General features: G+C 35.4%; 1 protein-coding gene across 14 annotated transcripts in view; it reads right to left on the bottom strand.

Moving 5' to 3' along the window:
* Positions 1 to 4,290: 4,290 nt before the first annotated feature.
* The window catches only part of STXBP5 (syntaxin binding protein 5), a 151,039-nt gene continuing 137,195 nt past the window's right edge, over positions 4,291 to 18,134 (bottom strand). For 6 of the 14 annotated variants that reach the window (XM_008160785.3, XM_054722510.1, XM_054722508.1 and 3 more), the window contains 5 exons: positions 15,211 to 15,580; positions 14,744 to 14,909; positions 12,035 to 12,146; positions 7,289 to 7,509; positions 4,291 to 5,315 (listed from right to left, as the gene is read on the bottom strand). In XM_008160785.3, the coding sequence (XP_008159007.1) occupies positions 5,274 to 5,315; positions 7,289 to 7,509; positions 12,035 to 12,146; positions 14,744 to 14,909; positions 15,211 to 15,580 (911 nt within the window). In that variant the 3' untranslated portion in view covers positions 4,291 to 5,273. Of the gene's footprint in view, positions 5,316 to 7,288; positions 7,510 to 12,034; positions 12,147 to 14,743; positions 14,910 to 15,210; positions 15,581 to 18,134 lie in introns of those variants that run through there. The other 8 variants (XM_054722511.1, XM_054722515.1, XM_054722513.1 and 5 more) reach the window with 8 other exon arrangements.

Below are 18,134 nucleotides of genomic sequence, written 5' to 3' on the forward strand. Positions count from 1 at the left end.
TTGCAATAGTGCTTTTTTGACTTTTTCAGGTGAAACAGTACACAGAGATGAGTTGTTTTTTAATCGTATTTCAAATGCATATTCCAGCAATCACCTCTGACTGAGCAAGATATAAAAAAAAAGAAAAAGGAAGTGCAGCAACTGAACACTACCTGCATGTACAGTTTAAGGTCGACACAAGCTAGAGCGCCACACAAGCATGCTGGCCCCTGAATGAGAGAAAAACTTCATCTTGCTCTTTTTAATAATTTCTGGTGATGCATTCATTTACAATGAACCAACAATTTAACTAGAAAGCAAAATGTTTTTCTGGTTCTAACTACCACGTAAAGCAGAGGTCACACCTAAAGTATCACGGTACTGTTTATTTACAAAATAAAAAATAAAAAATAAAACATGAATTACCCTCTTTGTATTGCTTCCTATTGATATCAGTCTGTTGTCAACTCCTTACATTGTCTTAAGTTGAAGCAAAGTTTAAACAACACAAAACACATAGCAAAAGTATAAAAACAACAACTTGCAAATAAATAGGATTCCATTGCCATGAGCCTATATCCATTTAAAATGCCTGAGCAAAATAACCTACAATAAATACTGATTTATTTACATCTCACACTATAAAATTTTAGTTTAAACTATGAGCCTCATTGTGAAATACTGGCAAAACTGATATTCATGATTTTTCTGACATAAAGAGTGTAATAAAAAGAGCAATTAAATGTAGCCCTAAAGTACTGTACTCAATTTGTAAATGAATTGTGCCCAATAATTTAAGACTATTAATAACCCAAGAAAGCAACAGGAAAACCCTGATAACTGGGGAGTTATTAAAACCCATTTAATTCAGCTGAGAAAGGTAAGCTAAAGTTTCCCCTTTAATTTTTGTTGGTCACAACTATTTTGCCCACAGAACCTTTCAAACTTGTTACAGTCATAAGATCATTTATATTCACAGGAAAAATAATCCCCATAGTACTTAATAAGAAATTGATCAGAGTGATGAAACTGTGTAATTACAGTGTAATTAACAAAAGCTGTAAACAGTATCTTCACATTCATTTTTAAATGAGAAAAAAAGATGGGCATAAATATCAATTCAAGAGAACAGAGACTTTAAAAGGGGAAAGGAAAAAACGGAGGACAATTAAGATAGAGGAGTGCTCTTTTTCAAACTAAATACAGATTAAAAATTCTAGGAATATTGATCAACAAATTCTATAAACTACAAAATAAAAACCTTCATTGACAAAAATACATAAACTCTGTTTTCATTTTTGGAAATTTATTTTTAAAAAAGGTAGAAGAAAATACCTGGAAAACTATTTTAAATATATATATATTTTAAAACAATAGTTAAGGTAGGCATCCAACTTAGCAAGCTGCAGCTATTGAGAAAGATCCTGCAAAGATTGTTGTGGGCATTTTCTCCAAAATAAAGTTAATATTTGAAAATGCTCAATAGAGGGTTTTACAAAGAAATAAATCTCTTTCCTGTCATGAGTGAAGACTTTTGAATGATGTATGATTCTTTAAAATTAATTGTATCTCGATATGAGATACCAGTATTTCTTATTATAAGCGTGAAACATAACTTTCTGTATGGAAAATATACATACTTTTTAAGTACTTTGACTTAAACTTAACAAGTTCACCATTTTTAAAATTAAAGAGTACATTTATAAAAATTCCATTTTAAAACTAAAAGTATATTCTCTAGCAGTATGTATAAATATAACATGTTACTGGATGATCTTAAAACAAATCTGAAAGTGTTGCAGTAATTTTAAACCTAGAACACTGAAACGCACAGCAAATGATTTTACTTTTTATTCTTGAAAACTGTATAAAACCTATTAAAGGTTTTAAAACTATGATCAGTTTAATTGTTTAAGGTGCAGCTAGCAGCATACTCATGATTTTGGTATGTTTTTATACATACGTATCATTTGATTTGAACTGAGAATGTGGATTAAATGATAAAAAGTTTTCATTACCTAAAAAAGTGCAGAAAAATTCAAGTTTTAAGTTCAGTGCTCTTTATTTTGGAAAAAAAAAAAAATCCCAAAAGTTAAAATGTAAAATAAATCTTTGACACAAAAAAGTTACCTTTGGATATAGCTTTTCTAATGTCACATGAGAAAATGCCTTAAGTAAAACGTATATGGAATATAAAACTCAGGGTGAACTTTAAACTCCATGGTGTCTTCCACATATTTTTCCTTTCCTCAGCTGTCTTCCCACTGCCCCCTATAACCTAAAAGTATGTAACACTTTCAGACTTGTTTAAAAACACTCACATATCTACATGAAATAACTTCAGAGGTACCTACAATTAAGTTCTAAGCAAAAGAAACACTTTTACTTAAACTGTAATATACTACACATAACATAGACAAGTAGCAGCATTTTTTCACATCCATATAAAAATCAAATTAAGTTAGCAATAGCTCGGTTTTATATCTATAACCATTTTTGGAAACACTCTGTACAATTGAAATGCAAACCAAAGGGATTAAGTTGATGCAAAACTTCAAATGGCTATAATACACAGAATTTGTCAGAATATAAGATTTCAAATAACTTTCTAAGCAAATACATATGGATTTTAGTCTGAAGAGTGAAGTGAACAAGATATGTGGTACATATAGGGAAACCACTTCCTATTCACAAACTGCTAATCAATGAATACTTCAACGACTAGAGCCAAGGACAAATGCAACTAAGAATAATGTTTGAGGATATGAAGGAAGCACACGCAATCTTTCATTTTTCTAACATTTTCTACTTTGACTTTTTTTTTGGTTTGTTTTCCTGAATTCTTGGCTTGCTGGTGACTATTTCTGCATTTAAAAAGAAAAAAAATAGAGATGTTATCTCTCAAATTACAATAAATTCCCTGGGTTAGTTATTCCTGCAGACTGTCTCTTATCTACAGACTGACTCAAGTATAACTTCGAGAAGCTTATTTCCTATTTTCAAAAATACTTCAAGCTTTCTAATCCTAAGTTTCTAGTGTGCTGTGCATAATTTGTAAATTTAAAAATGAAATAAAGTAACCCAAAATATTGGTTTAAAATTTTCTTATAAAATCCATCTCAGGTAAACGTATCTACTTCTCTATTCGAAAATAATTACAAGATTGGTTCATTTTATATACAACAGTAAAAAATGAAGTGGATATACAATTAACACAATACAGTAAATTAAGTAGAGTTAATATGCCCTTCCACATGAATGGGTAACCAACCATTATATTACTTTATTTAGTGCTTCTCAACTTCAAAATCTGTAACTATACCTTTAAAAAATGGCCTAATACTTCCTGTGACATATGGGACAATGGGTTTATTAGATAATGTACAATAAAAATTAAACAATTTGTAAACGGCTGAATGTTCATCATACAGCTGACATTAACAAAACAGAAATATGTTATCAATAGATACTTTCTACAAATTCAAAAGCTTGTGAAAAGTACTGTATATTTAAAACATTTCTTTTGGCTTAGTCAATTATCTCTATCACATATATTTAGTCCCTCTCTGATATTTAAAGTAAATTTTAATGTAAACTTTTGTATCCCGTAGTGCACATTATAAAAATGTAAACAAAAGGCTTTATGAATGAAAAGCGTAAAGAGGAAACGATGCCTAACAGACTGCATGAAATTAAGGTGTTCTACCTTACCTTTAATGATCACATGGAACAGAAAAACAACCAGCATGTTTGCTATCAATTTGTGCTCTGATTATCTCGATGAAAAAAGTAACTGGTTTTAAACAAATTTTTATAGAAAAAAATATTTAAATTTCATTAAGTGTAATGCTTCTATTTTGCTTTTCCTTCATTGCTTTAGTAACAATCAATAATAATCTCAGATGCCGGCGTTATGAGATTACTTACTTCCAAGGTCTACTGAGTTGTCTCCTTTTTGTCTGCAATGCTATTTTAGGAACCCATCATTTGCTGTCCACTGATGGTCTCACTGGCATTACATTCCAATATAGATATAATTTAGTTACAAAAATGCACATATTTTCCTTTCCTTGGGCTTTTTAAAACCTTGAAAGGACATGTACAGATGTATAGTATACGTCTACAGAAAATATTTCATACATCATCAGACTAGACTCTTACAGATAATTATTGACAACAGATGCTTGTAGTTTTCCATGCGACAGCATGTGCACTAAGATTTAATTGGCTCATCACCTGAGTGTACTGGAACTATTAGCAAATCAGGGACATTTAAAAAAGGGAGCTGAGCACTTTATTGAAATAATGAAACATTTTTTAAGCAATTTTAATTAAATAATGCAAAGGTACATTTGGTTAAACATTTTATAAAAATTCAAGCAAAATTAAAAACTTAGCCAATTTCAACGTTTTTACAAATTTAACCAGTAACTCTTTTGGACAAATCCACCTTTAGCTGAATTAATGAGAATGAGGACAAAGGACACTGAAGTATTCTCCTCACCACAATGGAGGTTTTTCTCACTTTCCACACTGCATAGCCACTACATGGAAACTCCCAGGATGATGAGCAGTTCAGTCATGCTCTACACTTTTCTTTTCAATGAAAAGTGATGTATCACCTTGTTTTGTTTTTGACAAAATATGGACTAAACACAAGTATACAATGACAAGAATCCAAGAGTGGCCCATACACAAGTCAACCATGTGTATGTCTTTATTATTTAAAGCCCGCCATTCAGCTTATCTGTGTAAAGATTTGGTAACACACAGTTTGTTTCTTTCTCACTAATGATACTGAGGACCAGTCAGTTTAAGGGAGGGAAAGTCCAAGACAGCTGTTTATAATTCAGTCAATGAGACCAAACATAACCATTTCTGCTTCAGAGCTTTAACTTACTGCCTCTCCCTCAGAGGTCAAACACTGATGGCAGATGCAACAGCACAAATCTTTTGGCATATGACAGTTTAACACAGGAATGATCCAGGAATAGTCCCTGCCACGGCTCCTCAACATCCCTCTTGGTTTCTTCCTTTGTAATGTGCGACCTGCTTAGTTCCCAAACGGTCATCTCACAGTTGGCACAGACCATACACTCCACACTGAGCATGTGGACACTCCTCAGTAAAGCCACATGACTGAGGTAAAACAGTGCATAATTGTGCTAGGAAAGAACAGTATCCAGTGATGAACATCCTTTAATGTTAACTTTCCTAAAGTAAAATCAATGAAATGAAAAAGGAAAATTCTTTTTCCTTTTGGCTGAAGTTGAACTTAGTTGGATTTCTGGTGGTCAGAACTGGTACCACTTCTTATCTTTGTATTTCAACATCATCTAAATGGGAGAAAACATGAAAAACATGTTTAAAAAATGTCAAAACAACAAAATTTGTAAGCTATAACTGATTACTATATTTTTCCAAAACTTACCATTCTGAAACATTCTCTAGTGTCACTAGTATTTACTTCAAATTAACTTATAATGAAAGCGATAAGAACTGTTTCACTTAGAAAAAAAAGTCCATAACTATTAAGAACCAGACTAGAATACCCTCACATTTCTTAGACACATGACATAATAAAATTTTGGCTCAGTGCTCTCTTTGGTGACCTAAGCTAATACAAGTAAGTTAATTTTCAGTTCTCTGATTTTAACTAGAAATATTGCTTAACCTGGGAATGGCCTGGCTGGCGTAGCTCAGTGGTTGAGCGTTGAACTATGAACTAGGAGGTCATGGTTTGATTCCTGATCAGGGCACATGCCCGAGTTGCACACTTTATCCCCAGTGTGGGGCACACAAGAGGCGGCTGATCAATGATTCTCTCTCATCACTGATATTTTTAGCTCTCTCTCCCTCTCCCTTCCTCTCTGAAATCAATAAAAATATATTAAAAACAAACAAACCTGGGAACAAAAGGTTCAAAATTCTACCATTACTGCCATCTAAAATTTCCTGAGCTAGCACTGCATGATACACTTTTCTTATATGATTTCATCTGGTTCTCAAAATAACTTTAGGCATCAGGCATTATTATTCTCCCATTTTATAAATGAAGAAACTGAAGCTTAAAGGGATTACCCAGAACAATACAATGGTGAAACTGGGTTTGAGCCCACATAGTCTGATTCAGGAACCTATGATCTTAGCCACCTCAATGTATTTTCTTCCTTAGACTCTAAAATATGACTCAAGAATATTTGGCAGGAGGAAAAGCTACCAGCTTGAGCTCTTTGCTAAATATTTAGTGTAGATATATTCTGAAATTGGCTGTAGATATATTCTGAAATATATTCTGAAGTGTTATATGCTTTAGAGATCACAGTCAGGTGCACAGTTATGTCAAGAAAATTCTTGCCCTAGATCAAAGGCTGCTAGACTATATCTGAGGTGTGTTGGCCTAGTACAAGGACTGACAAAGCACTTCTGATTCTCTTTGAAGCCCTGAACAAATCTTTTCCAGGTCAATTTACCTCTTCTATGCATTCTAGGTGACAGCATTCTTGAGAAAAAAAGAGATGACTTTTGATTGAAAATTTACAGATCTCTTGCTGGCAGATTGGGTATTCAAACATAAAACCTTAATATGGATTTTTCAGACAACAAACTCAAAATGTCCTCAAGGTATAGGTGAGGAAGTGAATGCGTGAAGTAACCCAGTGTAAAGCATCAAGGAATGGCAGACTTGTATGTCAAAATGAAAATAGTGTATTGAACCTAAAAGCCTATATTCAGTTTTTAAAGTATACTATGCTGGCCAATAAAGCCTATTTGTAAGAGGACCAGCTGGGAAGCGTACTTTATCGATTCCCTTTCTAAGCTCCACAATGATGTCCTAGCTCTTCAAGATGAATTCGCTGCAAAAATGCATCTTACTACTTCTCTGTCTGAATTGGTCTACAGACAGATTTAGTATTGTCTATTGAATAAAAGTGCTTGCCAATACTAGTCATTTAGATCTACCTAAAGAATCTAGAGAGGAAAATTATTTCCTTCTCTCGGAGAAATTGGTAGTAGAATCTGAGGCATTTAGGAAAGTTAGCTGTGTTACTGCATTCCCTAAGAAACGGTTGCAGAGAAAAGGTCTACAGGTCCCTCAGATTTATAAACTGCAGTAAAAGACCAAAAGCTACTGAGACATATTCTTGTAATAGTTCCCTCTGGTGGCAAAAATCAGGAATTTCCCATTGTACAGAGGATATGCAAAAACTCATGTGCAGATATAAAATAGCTATAAAAAGTAATTTTCATACTTGTTTTACTGAGGTGTTTTTGTTTGTTTGTTTGTTTAAATATTTGCTGGACGTACCTCATGAGCATGTTTAGAAAATGAATCTGCACTGGACAACATAGCTGTGGTTCTTTCTTCCAAGTCACCCAGTTTCTGCCCTCTTTCATCCAGTGCCAACCTGGCTCGTGCTAATTCACCAACGACTCCAGATGCTGCTCCTTTCACACCTTCAATGCCACCAGGACCAGGGATATGTTGTGCAAGACTTCTTGAAGCCTTTCCTGAGGACGATTCTCCAACTGAACAAATTGGTAAACAAAAGAGTAACTAAAAAAATGAAAATTTTACTAATATAAAATCCTAACCCTAGCAGTTTGGCTCAGTGGATAGAGCATCAGCCTGTGGACTGAAGGGTCCTGTTCGATTTCGGTCAGGGGCACATGCCCAAGTTGCGGGCTTGGTCCCTAGTAGGGGGCGTGCAGGAGGCAGCCTATCAATAATTCTCTCTCATCACTGATGTTTTGATCTCTCTCTCTCTCCCTTCCTCTCTGAAATCAATAAAAACATATTAAAAAAAATTTTTTTTAAAAAGTCCTACTACCTGATAGCACTAAAACAATTTTTTAGATTGAATGACAATATAATGGAAATCCTATATAATAAAAGGCTAATATGCGAATTGACCAAACAGCGGAATGACGGGCCGCTATGACACGCACTGACCACCAGGGGGCAGACGCTCAATGCAGGAGCTGCCCCCTGGTGGTCAGTGTGCTTCTACAGGGGGAGAGCCGCTCAGCCAGAAGCCCTGAGCCAGGCTCACGGCAGGTGAGCGCAGCGGATGTGGCAGGAGCCTCTCTCACCTCCGAGGCAGTTGGACATCCCCAGAGGGCTCCTGGACTGCTAGAGGGCACAGGATGGGCAGAGGGACCCTCCCCCCCCCCCCGCAAGTGCATGAATTTCATGCACCGGGCTTCTAGTATTTATATATTTCTCTTCATAATTAATAGATGTCTTTCTTTTATTATGATGGTTTTAATTTTTAGATATTTTTTGAAACATGCAAAAAACAAATGTACATTTAAATATTTTACTCTATACATAACAGGACTTGTGCAAAGAAGGGACTGGTAATTTTTTTGTTGAAATGAATAATGGGTATGCTGACACCAATTTATATAACAGTAAAAATTACTCTTAAGTGTGAAAAAAACTGAACATAAATTAATTTAAAGATATCTAAATTCAAATACATAGTTTTAAATATACGGATTTAGTTTATTTACTCCATGCTTAAAATACTATATATACTTAAGGGCTTAGAAGTAAAGAAAAATAAAGAATTTATTCAGTATTCTATTTTAGGCTCCAAAAGTTATAGATATATTACATCCCTTTCTTCCTCTCCATTTATATTGTCACTTACCAAACAGATCAAATTTTCCCTTCAAAAGATCTCAGGCATTCATTGCTTCGTTTCCCTTCATTAGCCAGCCCCTACCTACCTAGATTACTGCAAGTCTTAACTTCTGTTAAAATCTGATGTCATAGTCCCTATTCCCTCAGCACACATTTCTTTCTTTAGCAATATAATTCACATACCATAAAAACTGTTCCTTTTAGTTAATTCAAAAGGCTTTGCAACCATCATCAATATCTATCTATTCTTGAGCATTTTCATCACTACAAAAAACAAAAAACAAAAAAAAAAAAAAACCCACCCCAACTTTATCAGCAACCAATTTCCATTTTCCTCTCTTCTCAGCCCTTGGTAATCAATTCTCTATTTATTTTCATATTCTGAATACTTCATATCAACGAATTCATACAATATGTAGTCTTTTAGGTCTGGCTTCTTTCACTAAAAAAAATGTTGTCAAGGTTCAAACATGCTATGGTATGTATCAGTACTTTATCCTTTTAAATCTACACTAATAAAAGCAAAATGTGCAAATTGACCATACCTTCGCAATGCACACCAGCCAATCAGGAGTATGCAAATTACCCCAACAAAGATGGCGGGTTAATCTGCATTCACAGGCGCCAAGCGGCTGGGGGCGACGATGCAGGCGTTTCGCACCGCCCCAGCCACTCGGGGCCTCTGGGCAGAGTGGGAAGGCAGAAAGGCGGCACCGGGCTGGAGCAAAGGTGGTGCCGACAGCCAAGGTAAGGAAGGCCCATCCTTGCACGAATCTTCGTGCATCGGGCCTCTAATGATGGAATAATATTCCAATGTATGAACTAATGACATTTTGGTTATCGACTCATCAGCTGATGGGCATTTTGAATAGTTTTCAGCTATTATAAATAATGCTGATATAAACATTCCCACAAGATTGTGTGTGAACATGTGTTTTCAATTCTCTTGGGTATATTATATCTAGGAGCGTAATTTTGGGTCACATGATAACTTTAACTTTTTGAGGAACTACCAGAATTTTTCAGAGTTTATAGCATTTTACATTTTCACTGGCAATGTATGAGGGTTTCAACTTTTCTGCATTCTTAAGAATATTCATTATTGTATGTCTTTTTGATTATAGCTACCCTAGTAAGTGTGAAGTGGCAGTTCATTGTGGCTTTGATTTGCATTTCCCTAATGACAAATGAAGTTCAGCATCTTTTCATGTGTATATTGGCCATCTCTATATTTTCTTTAGAAAAATATCTATTCAAACGCTTTGTACACTTAAAAATAAGCTATATATTTGTCTTTTTATTGAGTTGTAAGAGTTTCTTATATATTCTATATAGCAGATTCTTATCACATATATCAGATATATGATTTGCAAATATTTTATCACATTCTGTGGGGTTTTTTTTACTTTCTTGATAGTGTTCTTAGGCTTTTAATTTTGATGAAATCCAATTTATCTATTTTTTCTTCAGTTGCTATGATTAAGGTGTTGTATCTGAGAAACCATCACCTAATCTAAGGTTACAAAGATTTATACTTATGTTTTCTTCTAAGAGTTTTATAGTTTTAACTCTTTACATTGAGGTCTTTAATCCATTTTGAGTTAATTTTTGTGTATGGTATGAGGTTGGGGTACAACTTTGTTATTTTATTTTATATATATATAAAATGTATACACACACACACACACACACATATATTATTGACTTCAGAGAGTAAGGAAGAGGTAGAGAGAGATAGAAACATCAATGATGAGAATCACTGATCGGCTGTCTCCTGCACGCCCCCTACTGGGGATTGAGCCTGCAACCCCGGCATATGCCCTGACTGGGAATCAAACCGGCAATTTTTCAGTGCATGAGACTATGCCCAACCAACTGAGCCATAGTGGCCAGGTCTGTTTTATAGTTCTTTTGCTAAATTATTCCTAAGTATTTTATCTTTTGATGCTATTAAAAATTGTCTTCTTAATTTAGTTTTTGGTTTGTTCACTGCTAGCATATACAAATGCAATTTATTATGTTGATCTGTATCCTGCAATCTTGCTAAACTTGTGTATTAAGTATAATTTTTTTGTGCGTGTATTCCTGACGATTTTCTATATGCAAGAACGTGTCATTTGTGAATAGGGATAGTTTTACTTCTTCTACTCAAGTCTTCATACCTTTTATTTCTTTTTCTTGCCTAATGTTCTGGTTAAAGTCTCTAGTATAATGTTAAATAGAAGTAGTGAGACCCTTTGAATTCCCATGTAAAATTTAGCATAATTTACAAAATTTTATTTGGGAGGGGGGGAAGTGTGCATATGTGTGTGTGTGTGTGTGTGTGTGTGTGTGTGTGTGTGTGTGTATATATATATATATATATATATATATATATATATATATAGTGGATCTTCTACTATATAAACATAATGTATCTTTCCATTTATTTTTTTCACTTCCCAGAGGCCTGGAGTGGCTGGGGTGGTGCGGAACGCTGGAGTGGCTGGGGTGGTGCGGAACACCTGCGTCGTCGCCATGACGCTTGGCGCTCGTGCATGCAAATTAACCCTCCATCTTTGTCGGGTCAATTTGCATACTCACTCCTGACTGGCTGGTGGGCGTCGTGAAGGTACAGTCAATTAGCATGTTACTCTTTTATTAGGTAGATTAGCAATCCTAAATGACTTGAAGTATAGTCTTCCTCTTTTTTTAAAAAATGAATTTAAAATGGACTAATCCTCACTCATCTGATAAGTTTTTAAATGTAAAATTGCACTGCACTGCTATTTACTGGTATCTAATCTTACAGACTTTCTAATTAAACACAAAAGCAAAATTCTAAAATATTTTAGGAAAAAAAAGAGAATAAAAGAAATGAAATCCGAGGATAGATAATTGTTCCTACTACTTGAAAGATATGATAAAAAATTCATTGATTCATTAGTTCATTCAAGGACCAATTTCTAATTTGTTCCCAATTATGTGGAAGGCAGTAAATGAACCAGATCTTGCTATTTTAAATAACCTTCTAGTGTAAGAAGAATAGTTCTGGAGATTTTCTAAGATAATAAATGTTTTAAGTTAAAACTTTTTCAAAATTAAGGTAATCAATTAAAGTCAATTAGAGAATTAAAATAATAATGAAGATCACATTTAATAAGAATACTTTCTAAATTATTCATATCAAGTTGTGAATACTCATTTTAGCTACCAGAAGCTATTCTGATTTTGGTTCCCTGAGTAAAATAGTTCCTGGTTTTGGTTAGAGCAACAGAAAATAATTTCATGTATACTGCTAAAACATGAATATGTTAATTGTTGTGACAAAGATGAAAAAGGTGAATATATACATGTAAAAAATTTTATATGGCTTGAATGTTTATGCTTTAAGGTATATTACCCAAATTAAATAAATCAACTTACATAGTTCTTCTCTATCAAGAGACTGTGCACCACCTCCAAATAAGCCTTTAAAGAATCCCCTGTTTGGTGCTTCAGGTGTTTCTACAGGAGTGAAGAGTTCACCCAACATTTCCTTTAAAATCCAAACAAATTGTAATTGTTAAAGTTTCAGGGAAACTAAACTACATTTCACGAAACTATCACTGTAATCTCTTTAACTTAATCGTGTAACATTATCTGCTGAGATTTAAAAACAAGAGCACATTTCAAATATCAGACCCAATACATACCAACTTAGTCAAACAGTAAGTTATTAAAACAAAATTGACTAAGACTGACTTGCTATTTTGGCTAGTTTACTTTACTTATATTTCAAGCAAAGATAATATTCCTGCTTAAACTAGAAGATTCCAAGCTTTTGACAAAATTTTCACATAACTTTTATAGTTAGGAATTGGTAACTGAATACTTAGTTTCTCTTCCATTAGAAAAAAGAAAAGACTAACAAGTTAAAAGCCTAGTGTAACGATGATGAAATGCAGTTTTGGAATTACTACCCTCCAGCAGTCAGAAAATAAGTAATTCAGAAAGATACACCAACTTATTTTTTATAAACATATGCTAGGAAGAGAATTATGCCCCCACACACAGAATTTCAGAAATATGGCTGGGAGATGGGAAAGCTTCCTATATTGTCAGTTGTTGGAATTACTATCAATGTTCTTCTGAGCACAGAAATGGCAAAGGCTGGAGACAAGAAATGTTACTAACATGTTACTAACTTTGTAGATAACACAGAGAGGAAGAGGAGTGTCTGTAAGAGAAGGGTAGTAGCAACAATATTTACAATGCAGCTTTGAAAAGCTCCAGAAGCAAAATAAAAGTACAGTGAGACTGTGGGATTGCAATGAAGAGAAAAAACACAAACACACTGGTTCCCAGTACCAGTCCTGCTGGACTGTGGAATTACATGATTACAGCTGGAGCTAAAGTGTTTATTTTTTTAGAGTTTCTTTCTGTGTAAAATCATATGGTATTTAGCTTTTTCAACTGACTTATTTCACTTAGCATAATATTATCAAGGTCGATCCATACTGTGGCAAGTGGAAGGATTTAATCTTTCCTTATGATTGAGTACTATTCCATAGTATATATGCACCACATCTTCTTTATCCAATTGCCTATCAAAGGACACTTTGGTTGTGTCCATGTCTTAGCCACCTTGGATAATGCTGCAATGAATTTAGGGGTGTATACATCTTTGTGAATAAGTGTTTTTAAGTTTTTCGGGTAAATACCTAGAAGAGGGATTGATGGGTCATATGGTAACTCTAATCCTAATTTTTTGAGGAACCACCAAACTGTTTTCCACAGTGGCTATACCAGTTTACATTCCCACAAGCAGTGAACAAGAGTTTCCTTTTCTTCACAACCTCTCCAACACTTATTACTTGTCTTGTTGATAATAGCCATTCTAACAGGTGTGAGGTGGTATCTCATTGTAGTTTTGATTTGCATTTCCCTAATAGCTAGTGAAGTTGAGCATTTTTTTATATGTATATCTGTTGAACATTTGTATTTCTTTTTGGGAGAAGTGTCCGCTCAGATCCTCTGCACATTTTTTAATTGGATTGTTTGGTGTTGAGTTGTATGAGTTCTTTAGTTTGGATATTAACCCTTTGTAGGAGCTGTTGTTTGTACATATCATCTCCCATTTGGTTGGTTGTCTTTTTGTTTTGTTGGCAGTTTCTTTTGCTGTGCAGATAGATATTATTTTTATCCTAATTTTAAAGATGATGAAGCTCAGAGCCAGTAAGTTACTTGTCTAAGGTCACATAATTCAGTAATTAGCAAGGCTGGGACTTATATTCAGTTTTCTTGACTCTAAAGCTCATGATCTAAAAATAAGCTACAAATTCCAATTTACTAACAAGTAAAATAGGGCTAATTAATTGCAAAAACTTTCAGGATAATTTTTTCCTAAATACCAAATATCAATTAATATTGTAGCTCAATATTTCAAGAGCAATTTTATTTTATATGGTGAAGCTAAAATAATCATTTCTAATATATAAGCAAGCACACAGGAACTTAAATAATTGAAAAAGACATGGTTTTATATTTAAAGAATTTGTTTGTAGTCTCTCACAAATACAGGGTGTCCCAAAAAATGTATACAGACTTTAACAGCTGGCTTCTATTACATTTTGAAAATGACATGTATTTTAATAAACACTGACTTTATAATTATTCAAAGTGTGTATACATTTTTGGGGGGATACCATATAGATCAGCAAAAATATTCAGAGGAAAACTATCAAACCTTATTTTTCACATTCTTGCAACTACAGAGAAGGGATGACACAATTTGCCCTAAAACAGAATTATTTTCACATTAGCAATACCTACTTAAAAAGAACTTTTTTTGGTGCATATGTATAATAGATATTTATCCTATGTAGAGAGTAGATATAAAACATATGTAACATTTCATATATATCTTTGCCATCACAGCAGAAAAAAAAATATGGCTCAATGAGATGAAGTCCCTCTTATAACAAGAGCCTGATGAAGACACTTGATCACATGTGCTCTGAAAGTCTTGATAAAGGCTTTGGATGTTCCCACACAGGCTCATATGTACATTCCTGTAAGTGTAAGGTATATTATAAAGGCCCTTAGAGAATATTTCACCCTGGAAGAAACTATAGTAATATTTGTGTTACTTACTTGAAGATTTTCACAGGTCTCTTGGCTGTAAGTGAGTCTCTGGATTTCTGTAGGTGAAACAAGATATAATGCTTGTCCATTGTTGGTGAAGCAGAACGTTCTGGCTATCCGCATATTGGTAAGGGGCAAGTAATACACATCCAATAGAGGCCTTAAACTTGGCAAACTTGAGAAAAAAATTAAAAACTTGTTAATAATAAACAAGGTAGATTTTAGTTTTAAACAAAGTATTATAGAAGGGAAAAGTGGCAGGGACCCTATAAACCTTATGATTTATTGCACTTGAGTGGGAGATAAAACTAATTTGTCTTCTTCATATACTTGATCACTATTAACTGAATGGAATTAAATTATCAGTTTATAAGACTGTAAATAAATAAAATAATTTCTTTCAAACTGACTATCATTCTGTAACGCTGTTTAGAGAGAGGAAATACGATGTGTTTAAAAAATAACCTAACTCTTACCTAAAAGTCATAATATGTCCATTGGCACAGAAGCAGGCAAGGCAGATACTGTTACTCAATGCCACAATATCTCCCCGAAGAACAAACGAGGTCTCTGTAATGTTTTGCTTATAAGCACAGTTCTGAGTTGGCAGTGCGATTACTTTTGCTTGCTTTTCAGAACATATCACTGCATACTGGTTTTCACTAATTTCCTGAGAGGAGGAAGGGGATACAGAGACTGGCCGCTTTTTTTTCAATTTCTCCTTTTCATCTTTTTCTTCAGGAACGTTGTGTTCTCTCCAGGATTCATAGGCAGGTGGCACTAAGCAGCCTGTGGTGTCCAGGAATGCCATTCTCAGGATCCCCCCTTTTAACCTCAATATAGTACCTAAAATACATCATTTTAGTAAATAACAAGTATTTTAATCCATACAGTAAATATGTTTATTCCAACACTGATACATAGTAGACGCTAAACATATATAGAATATACTAGAGGCCTGATGCACGAAATTCGTGCAAGGGTCTTGGCCCTGGGCCCCGCCCGCCGCCGCTGTCAGGGGCCTCTGCCACCTCTGCCTTGGCCCCAGCCTGCTGCAGCATTGTCTGGAAGGAAGGATGTCTGGAAGGACATCCGGTCTAATTAGCATATTACGCTTTTATTATTATAGATACTAAACTGAAATTGGATCCAAAATTAAGATATTTGAATCTGGAAAAGATATCAATATCACATACCCCAAACAGATAAGTGCCACCAAACAGATAAATGTTGGGATGTCTGGACCTATGTCTTCTCTCATACCTGACAAATATACTACCAATGAGTGTGAGAGCAAGTAAATGGCTACACTGTCCAATGAGACAGCCACTAGCCACATGCAGCTATAGGGCACTTAAAATGTTGCTTGTCCAAATGGTGGCATGCTATAGTACAAAAACAAATTAAAAGTAAATATCTCTATAATTTAAAAATACTGATTATATGCTGAAATTAAAGTGTTTTGGATATACAGGATTATATAAGATGTCATTAAAATTAATTTCACCTGTTTTTTACTTTTTTAATATGACTATTAGACAACTGAAAATTCTTTATGTTGCTCATACTGCATTATGAATAGACAGTGGTAATCTACAGAGCCAATGAGAAAAAATTTTGCACATATTTCTAAACATTACTTCACAAAATCAGAATTACCTTTAAAACTATTTAGCAGTAAATGTCAAATGCATTCAAGGTATTATTTTGGTCAAATTATAGTCTTAATCTAGGGGTAATATTTCTTTACTTGTTTTAATTAATGGGACTCCCTTTCCCCTATATACTTGGAAATGAAAATGTGCTTTATGCTCATTCCTAAGTAAGCTAAAAGATAGCATTAATATTAATGATTTGGAAACCAATGGAAGGGAAGGTGTTGAATTGACTTATTTTAAAAGATTTTTCATGTTATATTACTTTATACTTATAGAAAATTTTCGTATGTTATCTTCTTTTGTTTTTAAGAGGAACAAAATCCTTCTTAGAAGACAAAATATTATTTTCTATCTTCTTTACATATATATATATATATATATATATATATATATATATATATATATATACTCACACACACACACACACACATATATAGTATCCCAAAAAATGTATACACACATTTTGAATAGTTATAAAGGCAGTGTTTATTAAAATACATTTCATTTTCAAAATTGAGCTATGACTTGTTAAAGTATGTAAAGTCCCATTTTGGGGAATACCTAGTTAAATTTGAATTTCAGATACATAATGAGTACTTTTAATATAAGTATGTCCCAAATACGGCATTATATTTCCAAATTCTGCATGGGGCAAAACTTATGTTAAAAAGTTTTGGTTTCAGAAAAAGATGGCGGCTGGCAGGACAGAGGTGAGGGAGAGGAAGTGAGTGAGTGAGGGTATGAAAGGCGAGTGTGTGGATGTGTGTGGTGTGTGTGTGAGTGAGTGAGGGACAGTTAAATCTCACAGGAACAGCAGAGGCTGGCAGACCAGGCTCTCTTGGACAAGGAGAGACTACTACCGCTGTGGGCACTCCCTGGACTGCAGGACTCGGGCACGGAGCCCACGCCATCTTGAAGGGGACAGCGGCTTTTTCTAGGAACTCATCAGCACCACCAACCAGACAGGCCATGGAACTGCCCACGACCCAGCAGCCACTCCAGCCACAATCCTGCTACCCCAGCTACAGACCCGCGGACCCTGGGACCTCCACCTCCAAAGGTGCACCGTTCCCGCAGCAGTAAGTGCCTCTTCCCCCTCCCCAGCGGCAGAACTCCGGACACCACTTTCTTTCTTTCTTTCGCGCGTTCCCAGCAGCACAGGTATCCAGGGCACACCACTCCATAGGCAGCGACTGGGAGCCCTTGGGAGCCCCCGCTGGTGTGATTCTGTACAGACAAAGGCGCGCTGCCCCGCTGTAGAAATTCTGAATTTTCTCTGACTGAATAACTGCCCGCCGACACCCCAGCTGTGTAACTTCAGCACCAGGGCCCCTCAAAGTGCATCAGAGCTCGGCGCCGGCACTCACTGCCACAGACGCGCACGTTCCCAAAGGGCAGGCACCCTGAGCCCATATATCCACAGGGTCCTCTGGGGGGCTGCTTTGAGCCCCTGCTGGGTGTGATTCTGTACAGACAAGGACGTGCTGCCCCGCAGTAGAAATTCTGAACTCCCTCCTCCTGAATAACTGCCCACATACACCCCAGCTGCTTAACTTCAGCGCCAGGGCCCCTCAAAGTGAGTCAAGAGCTCTGCGCAGGCAAACGCACTGCCAGTCCGCGTGCGCATTTCCAACAGGCAGGCACCCTGAGCCCATCTATCCACAGGGTGCTTGTGGGAGCTGCTGTTGAGTCCTTGCTGGGTGTGATCTTGGACAAACAGGGACGCACTGCCCCCGGCAGTA

The sequence above is a fragment of the Eptesicus fuscus genome, chromosome 10, assembly GCF_027574615.1.
Source record: "Eptesicus fuscus isolate TK198812 chromosome 10, DD_ASM_mEF_20220401, whole genome shotgun sequence".
Classification (NCBI taxonomy): Eukaryota; Metazoa; Chordata; class Mammalia; order Chiroptera; family Vespertilionidae; genus Eptesicus; species Eptesicus fuscus.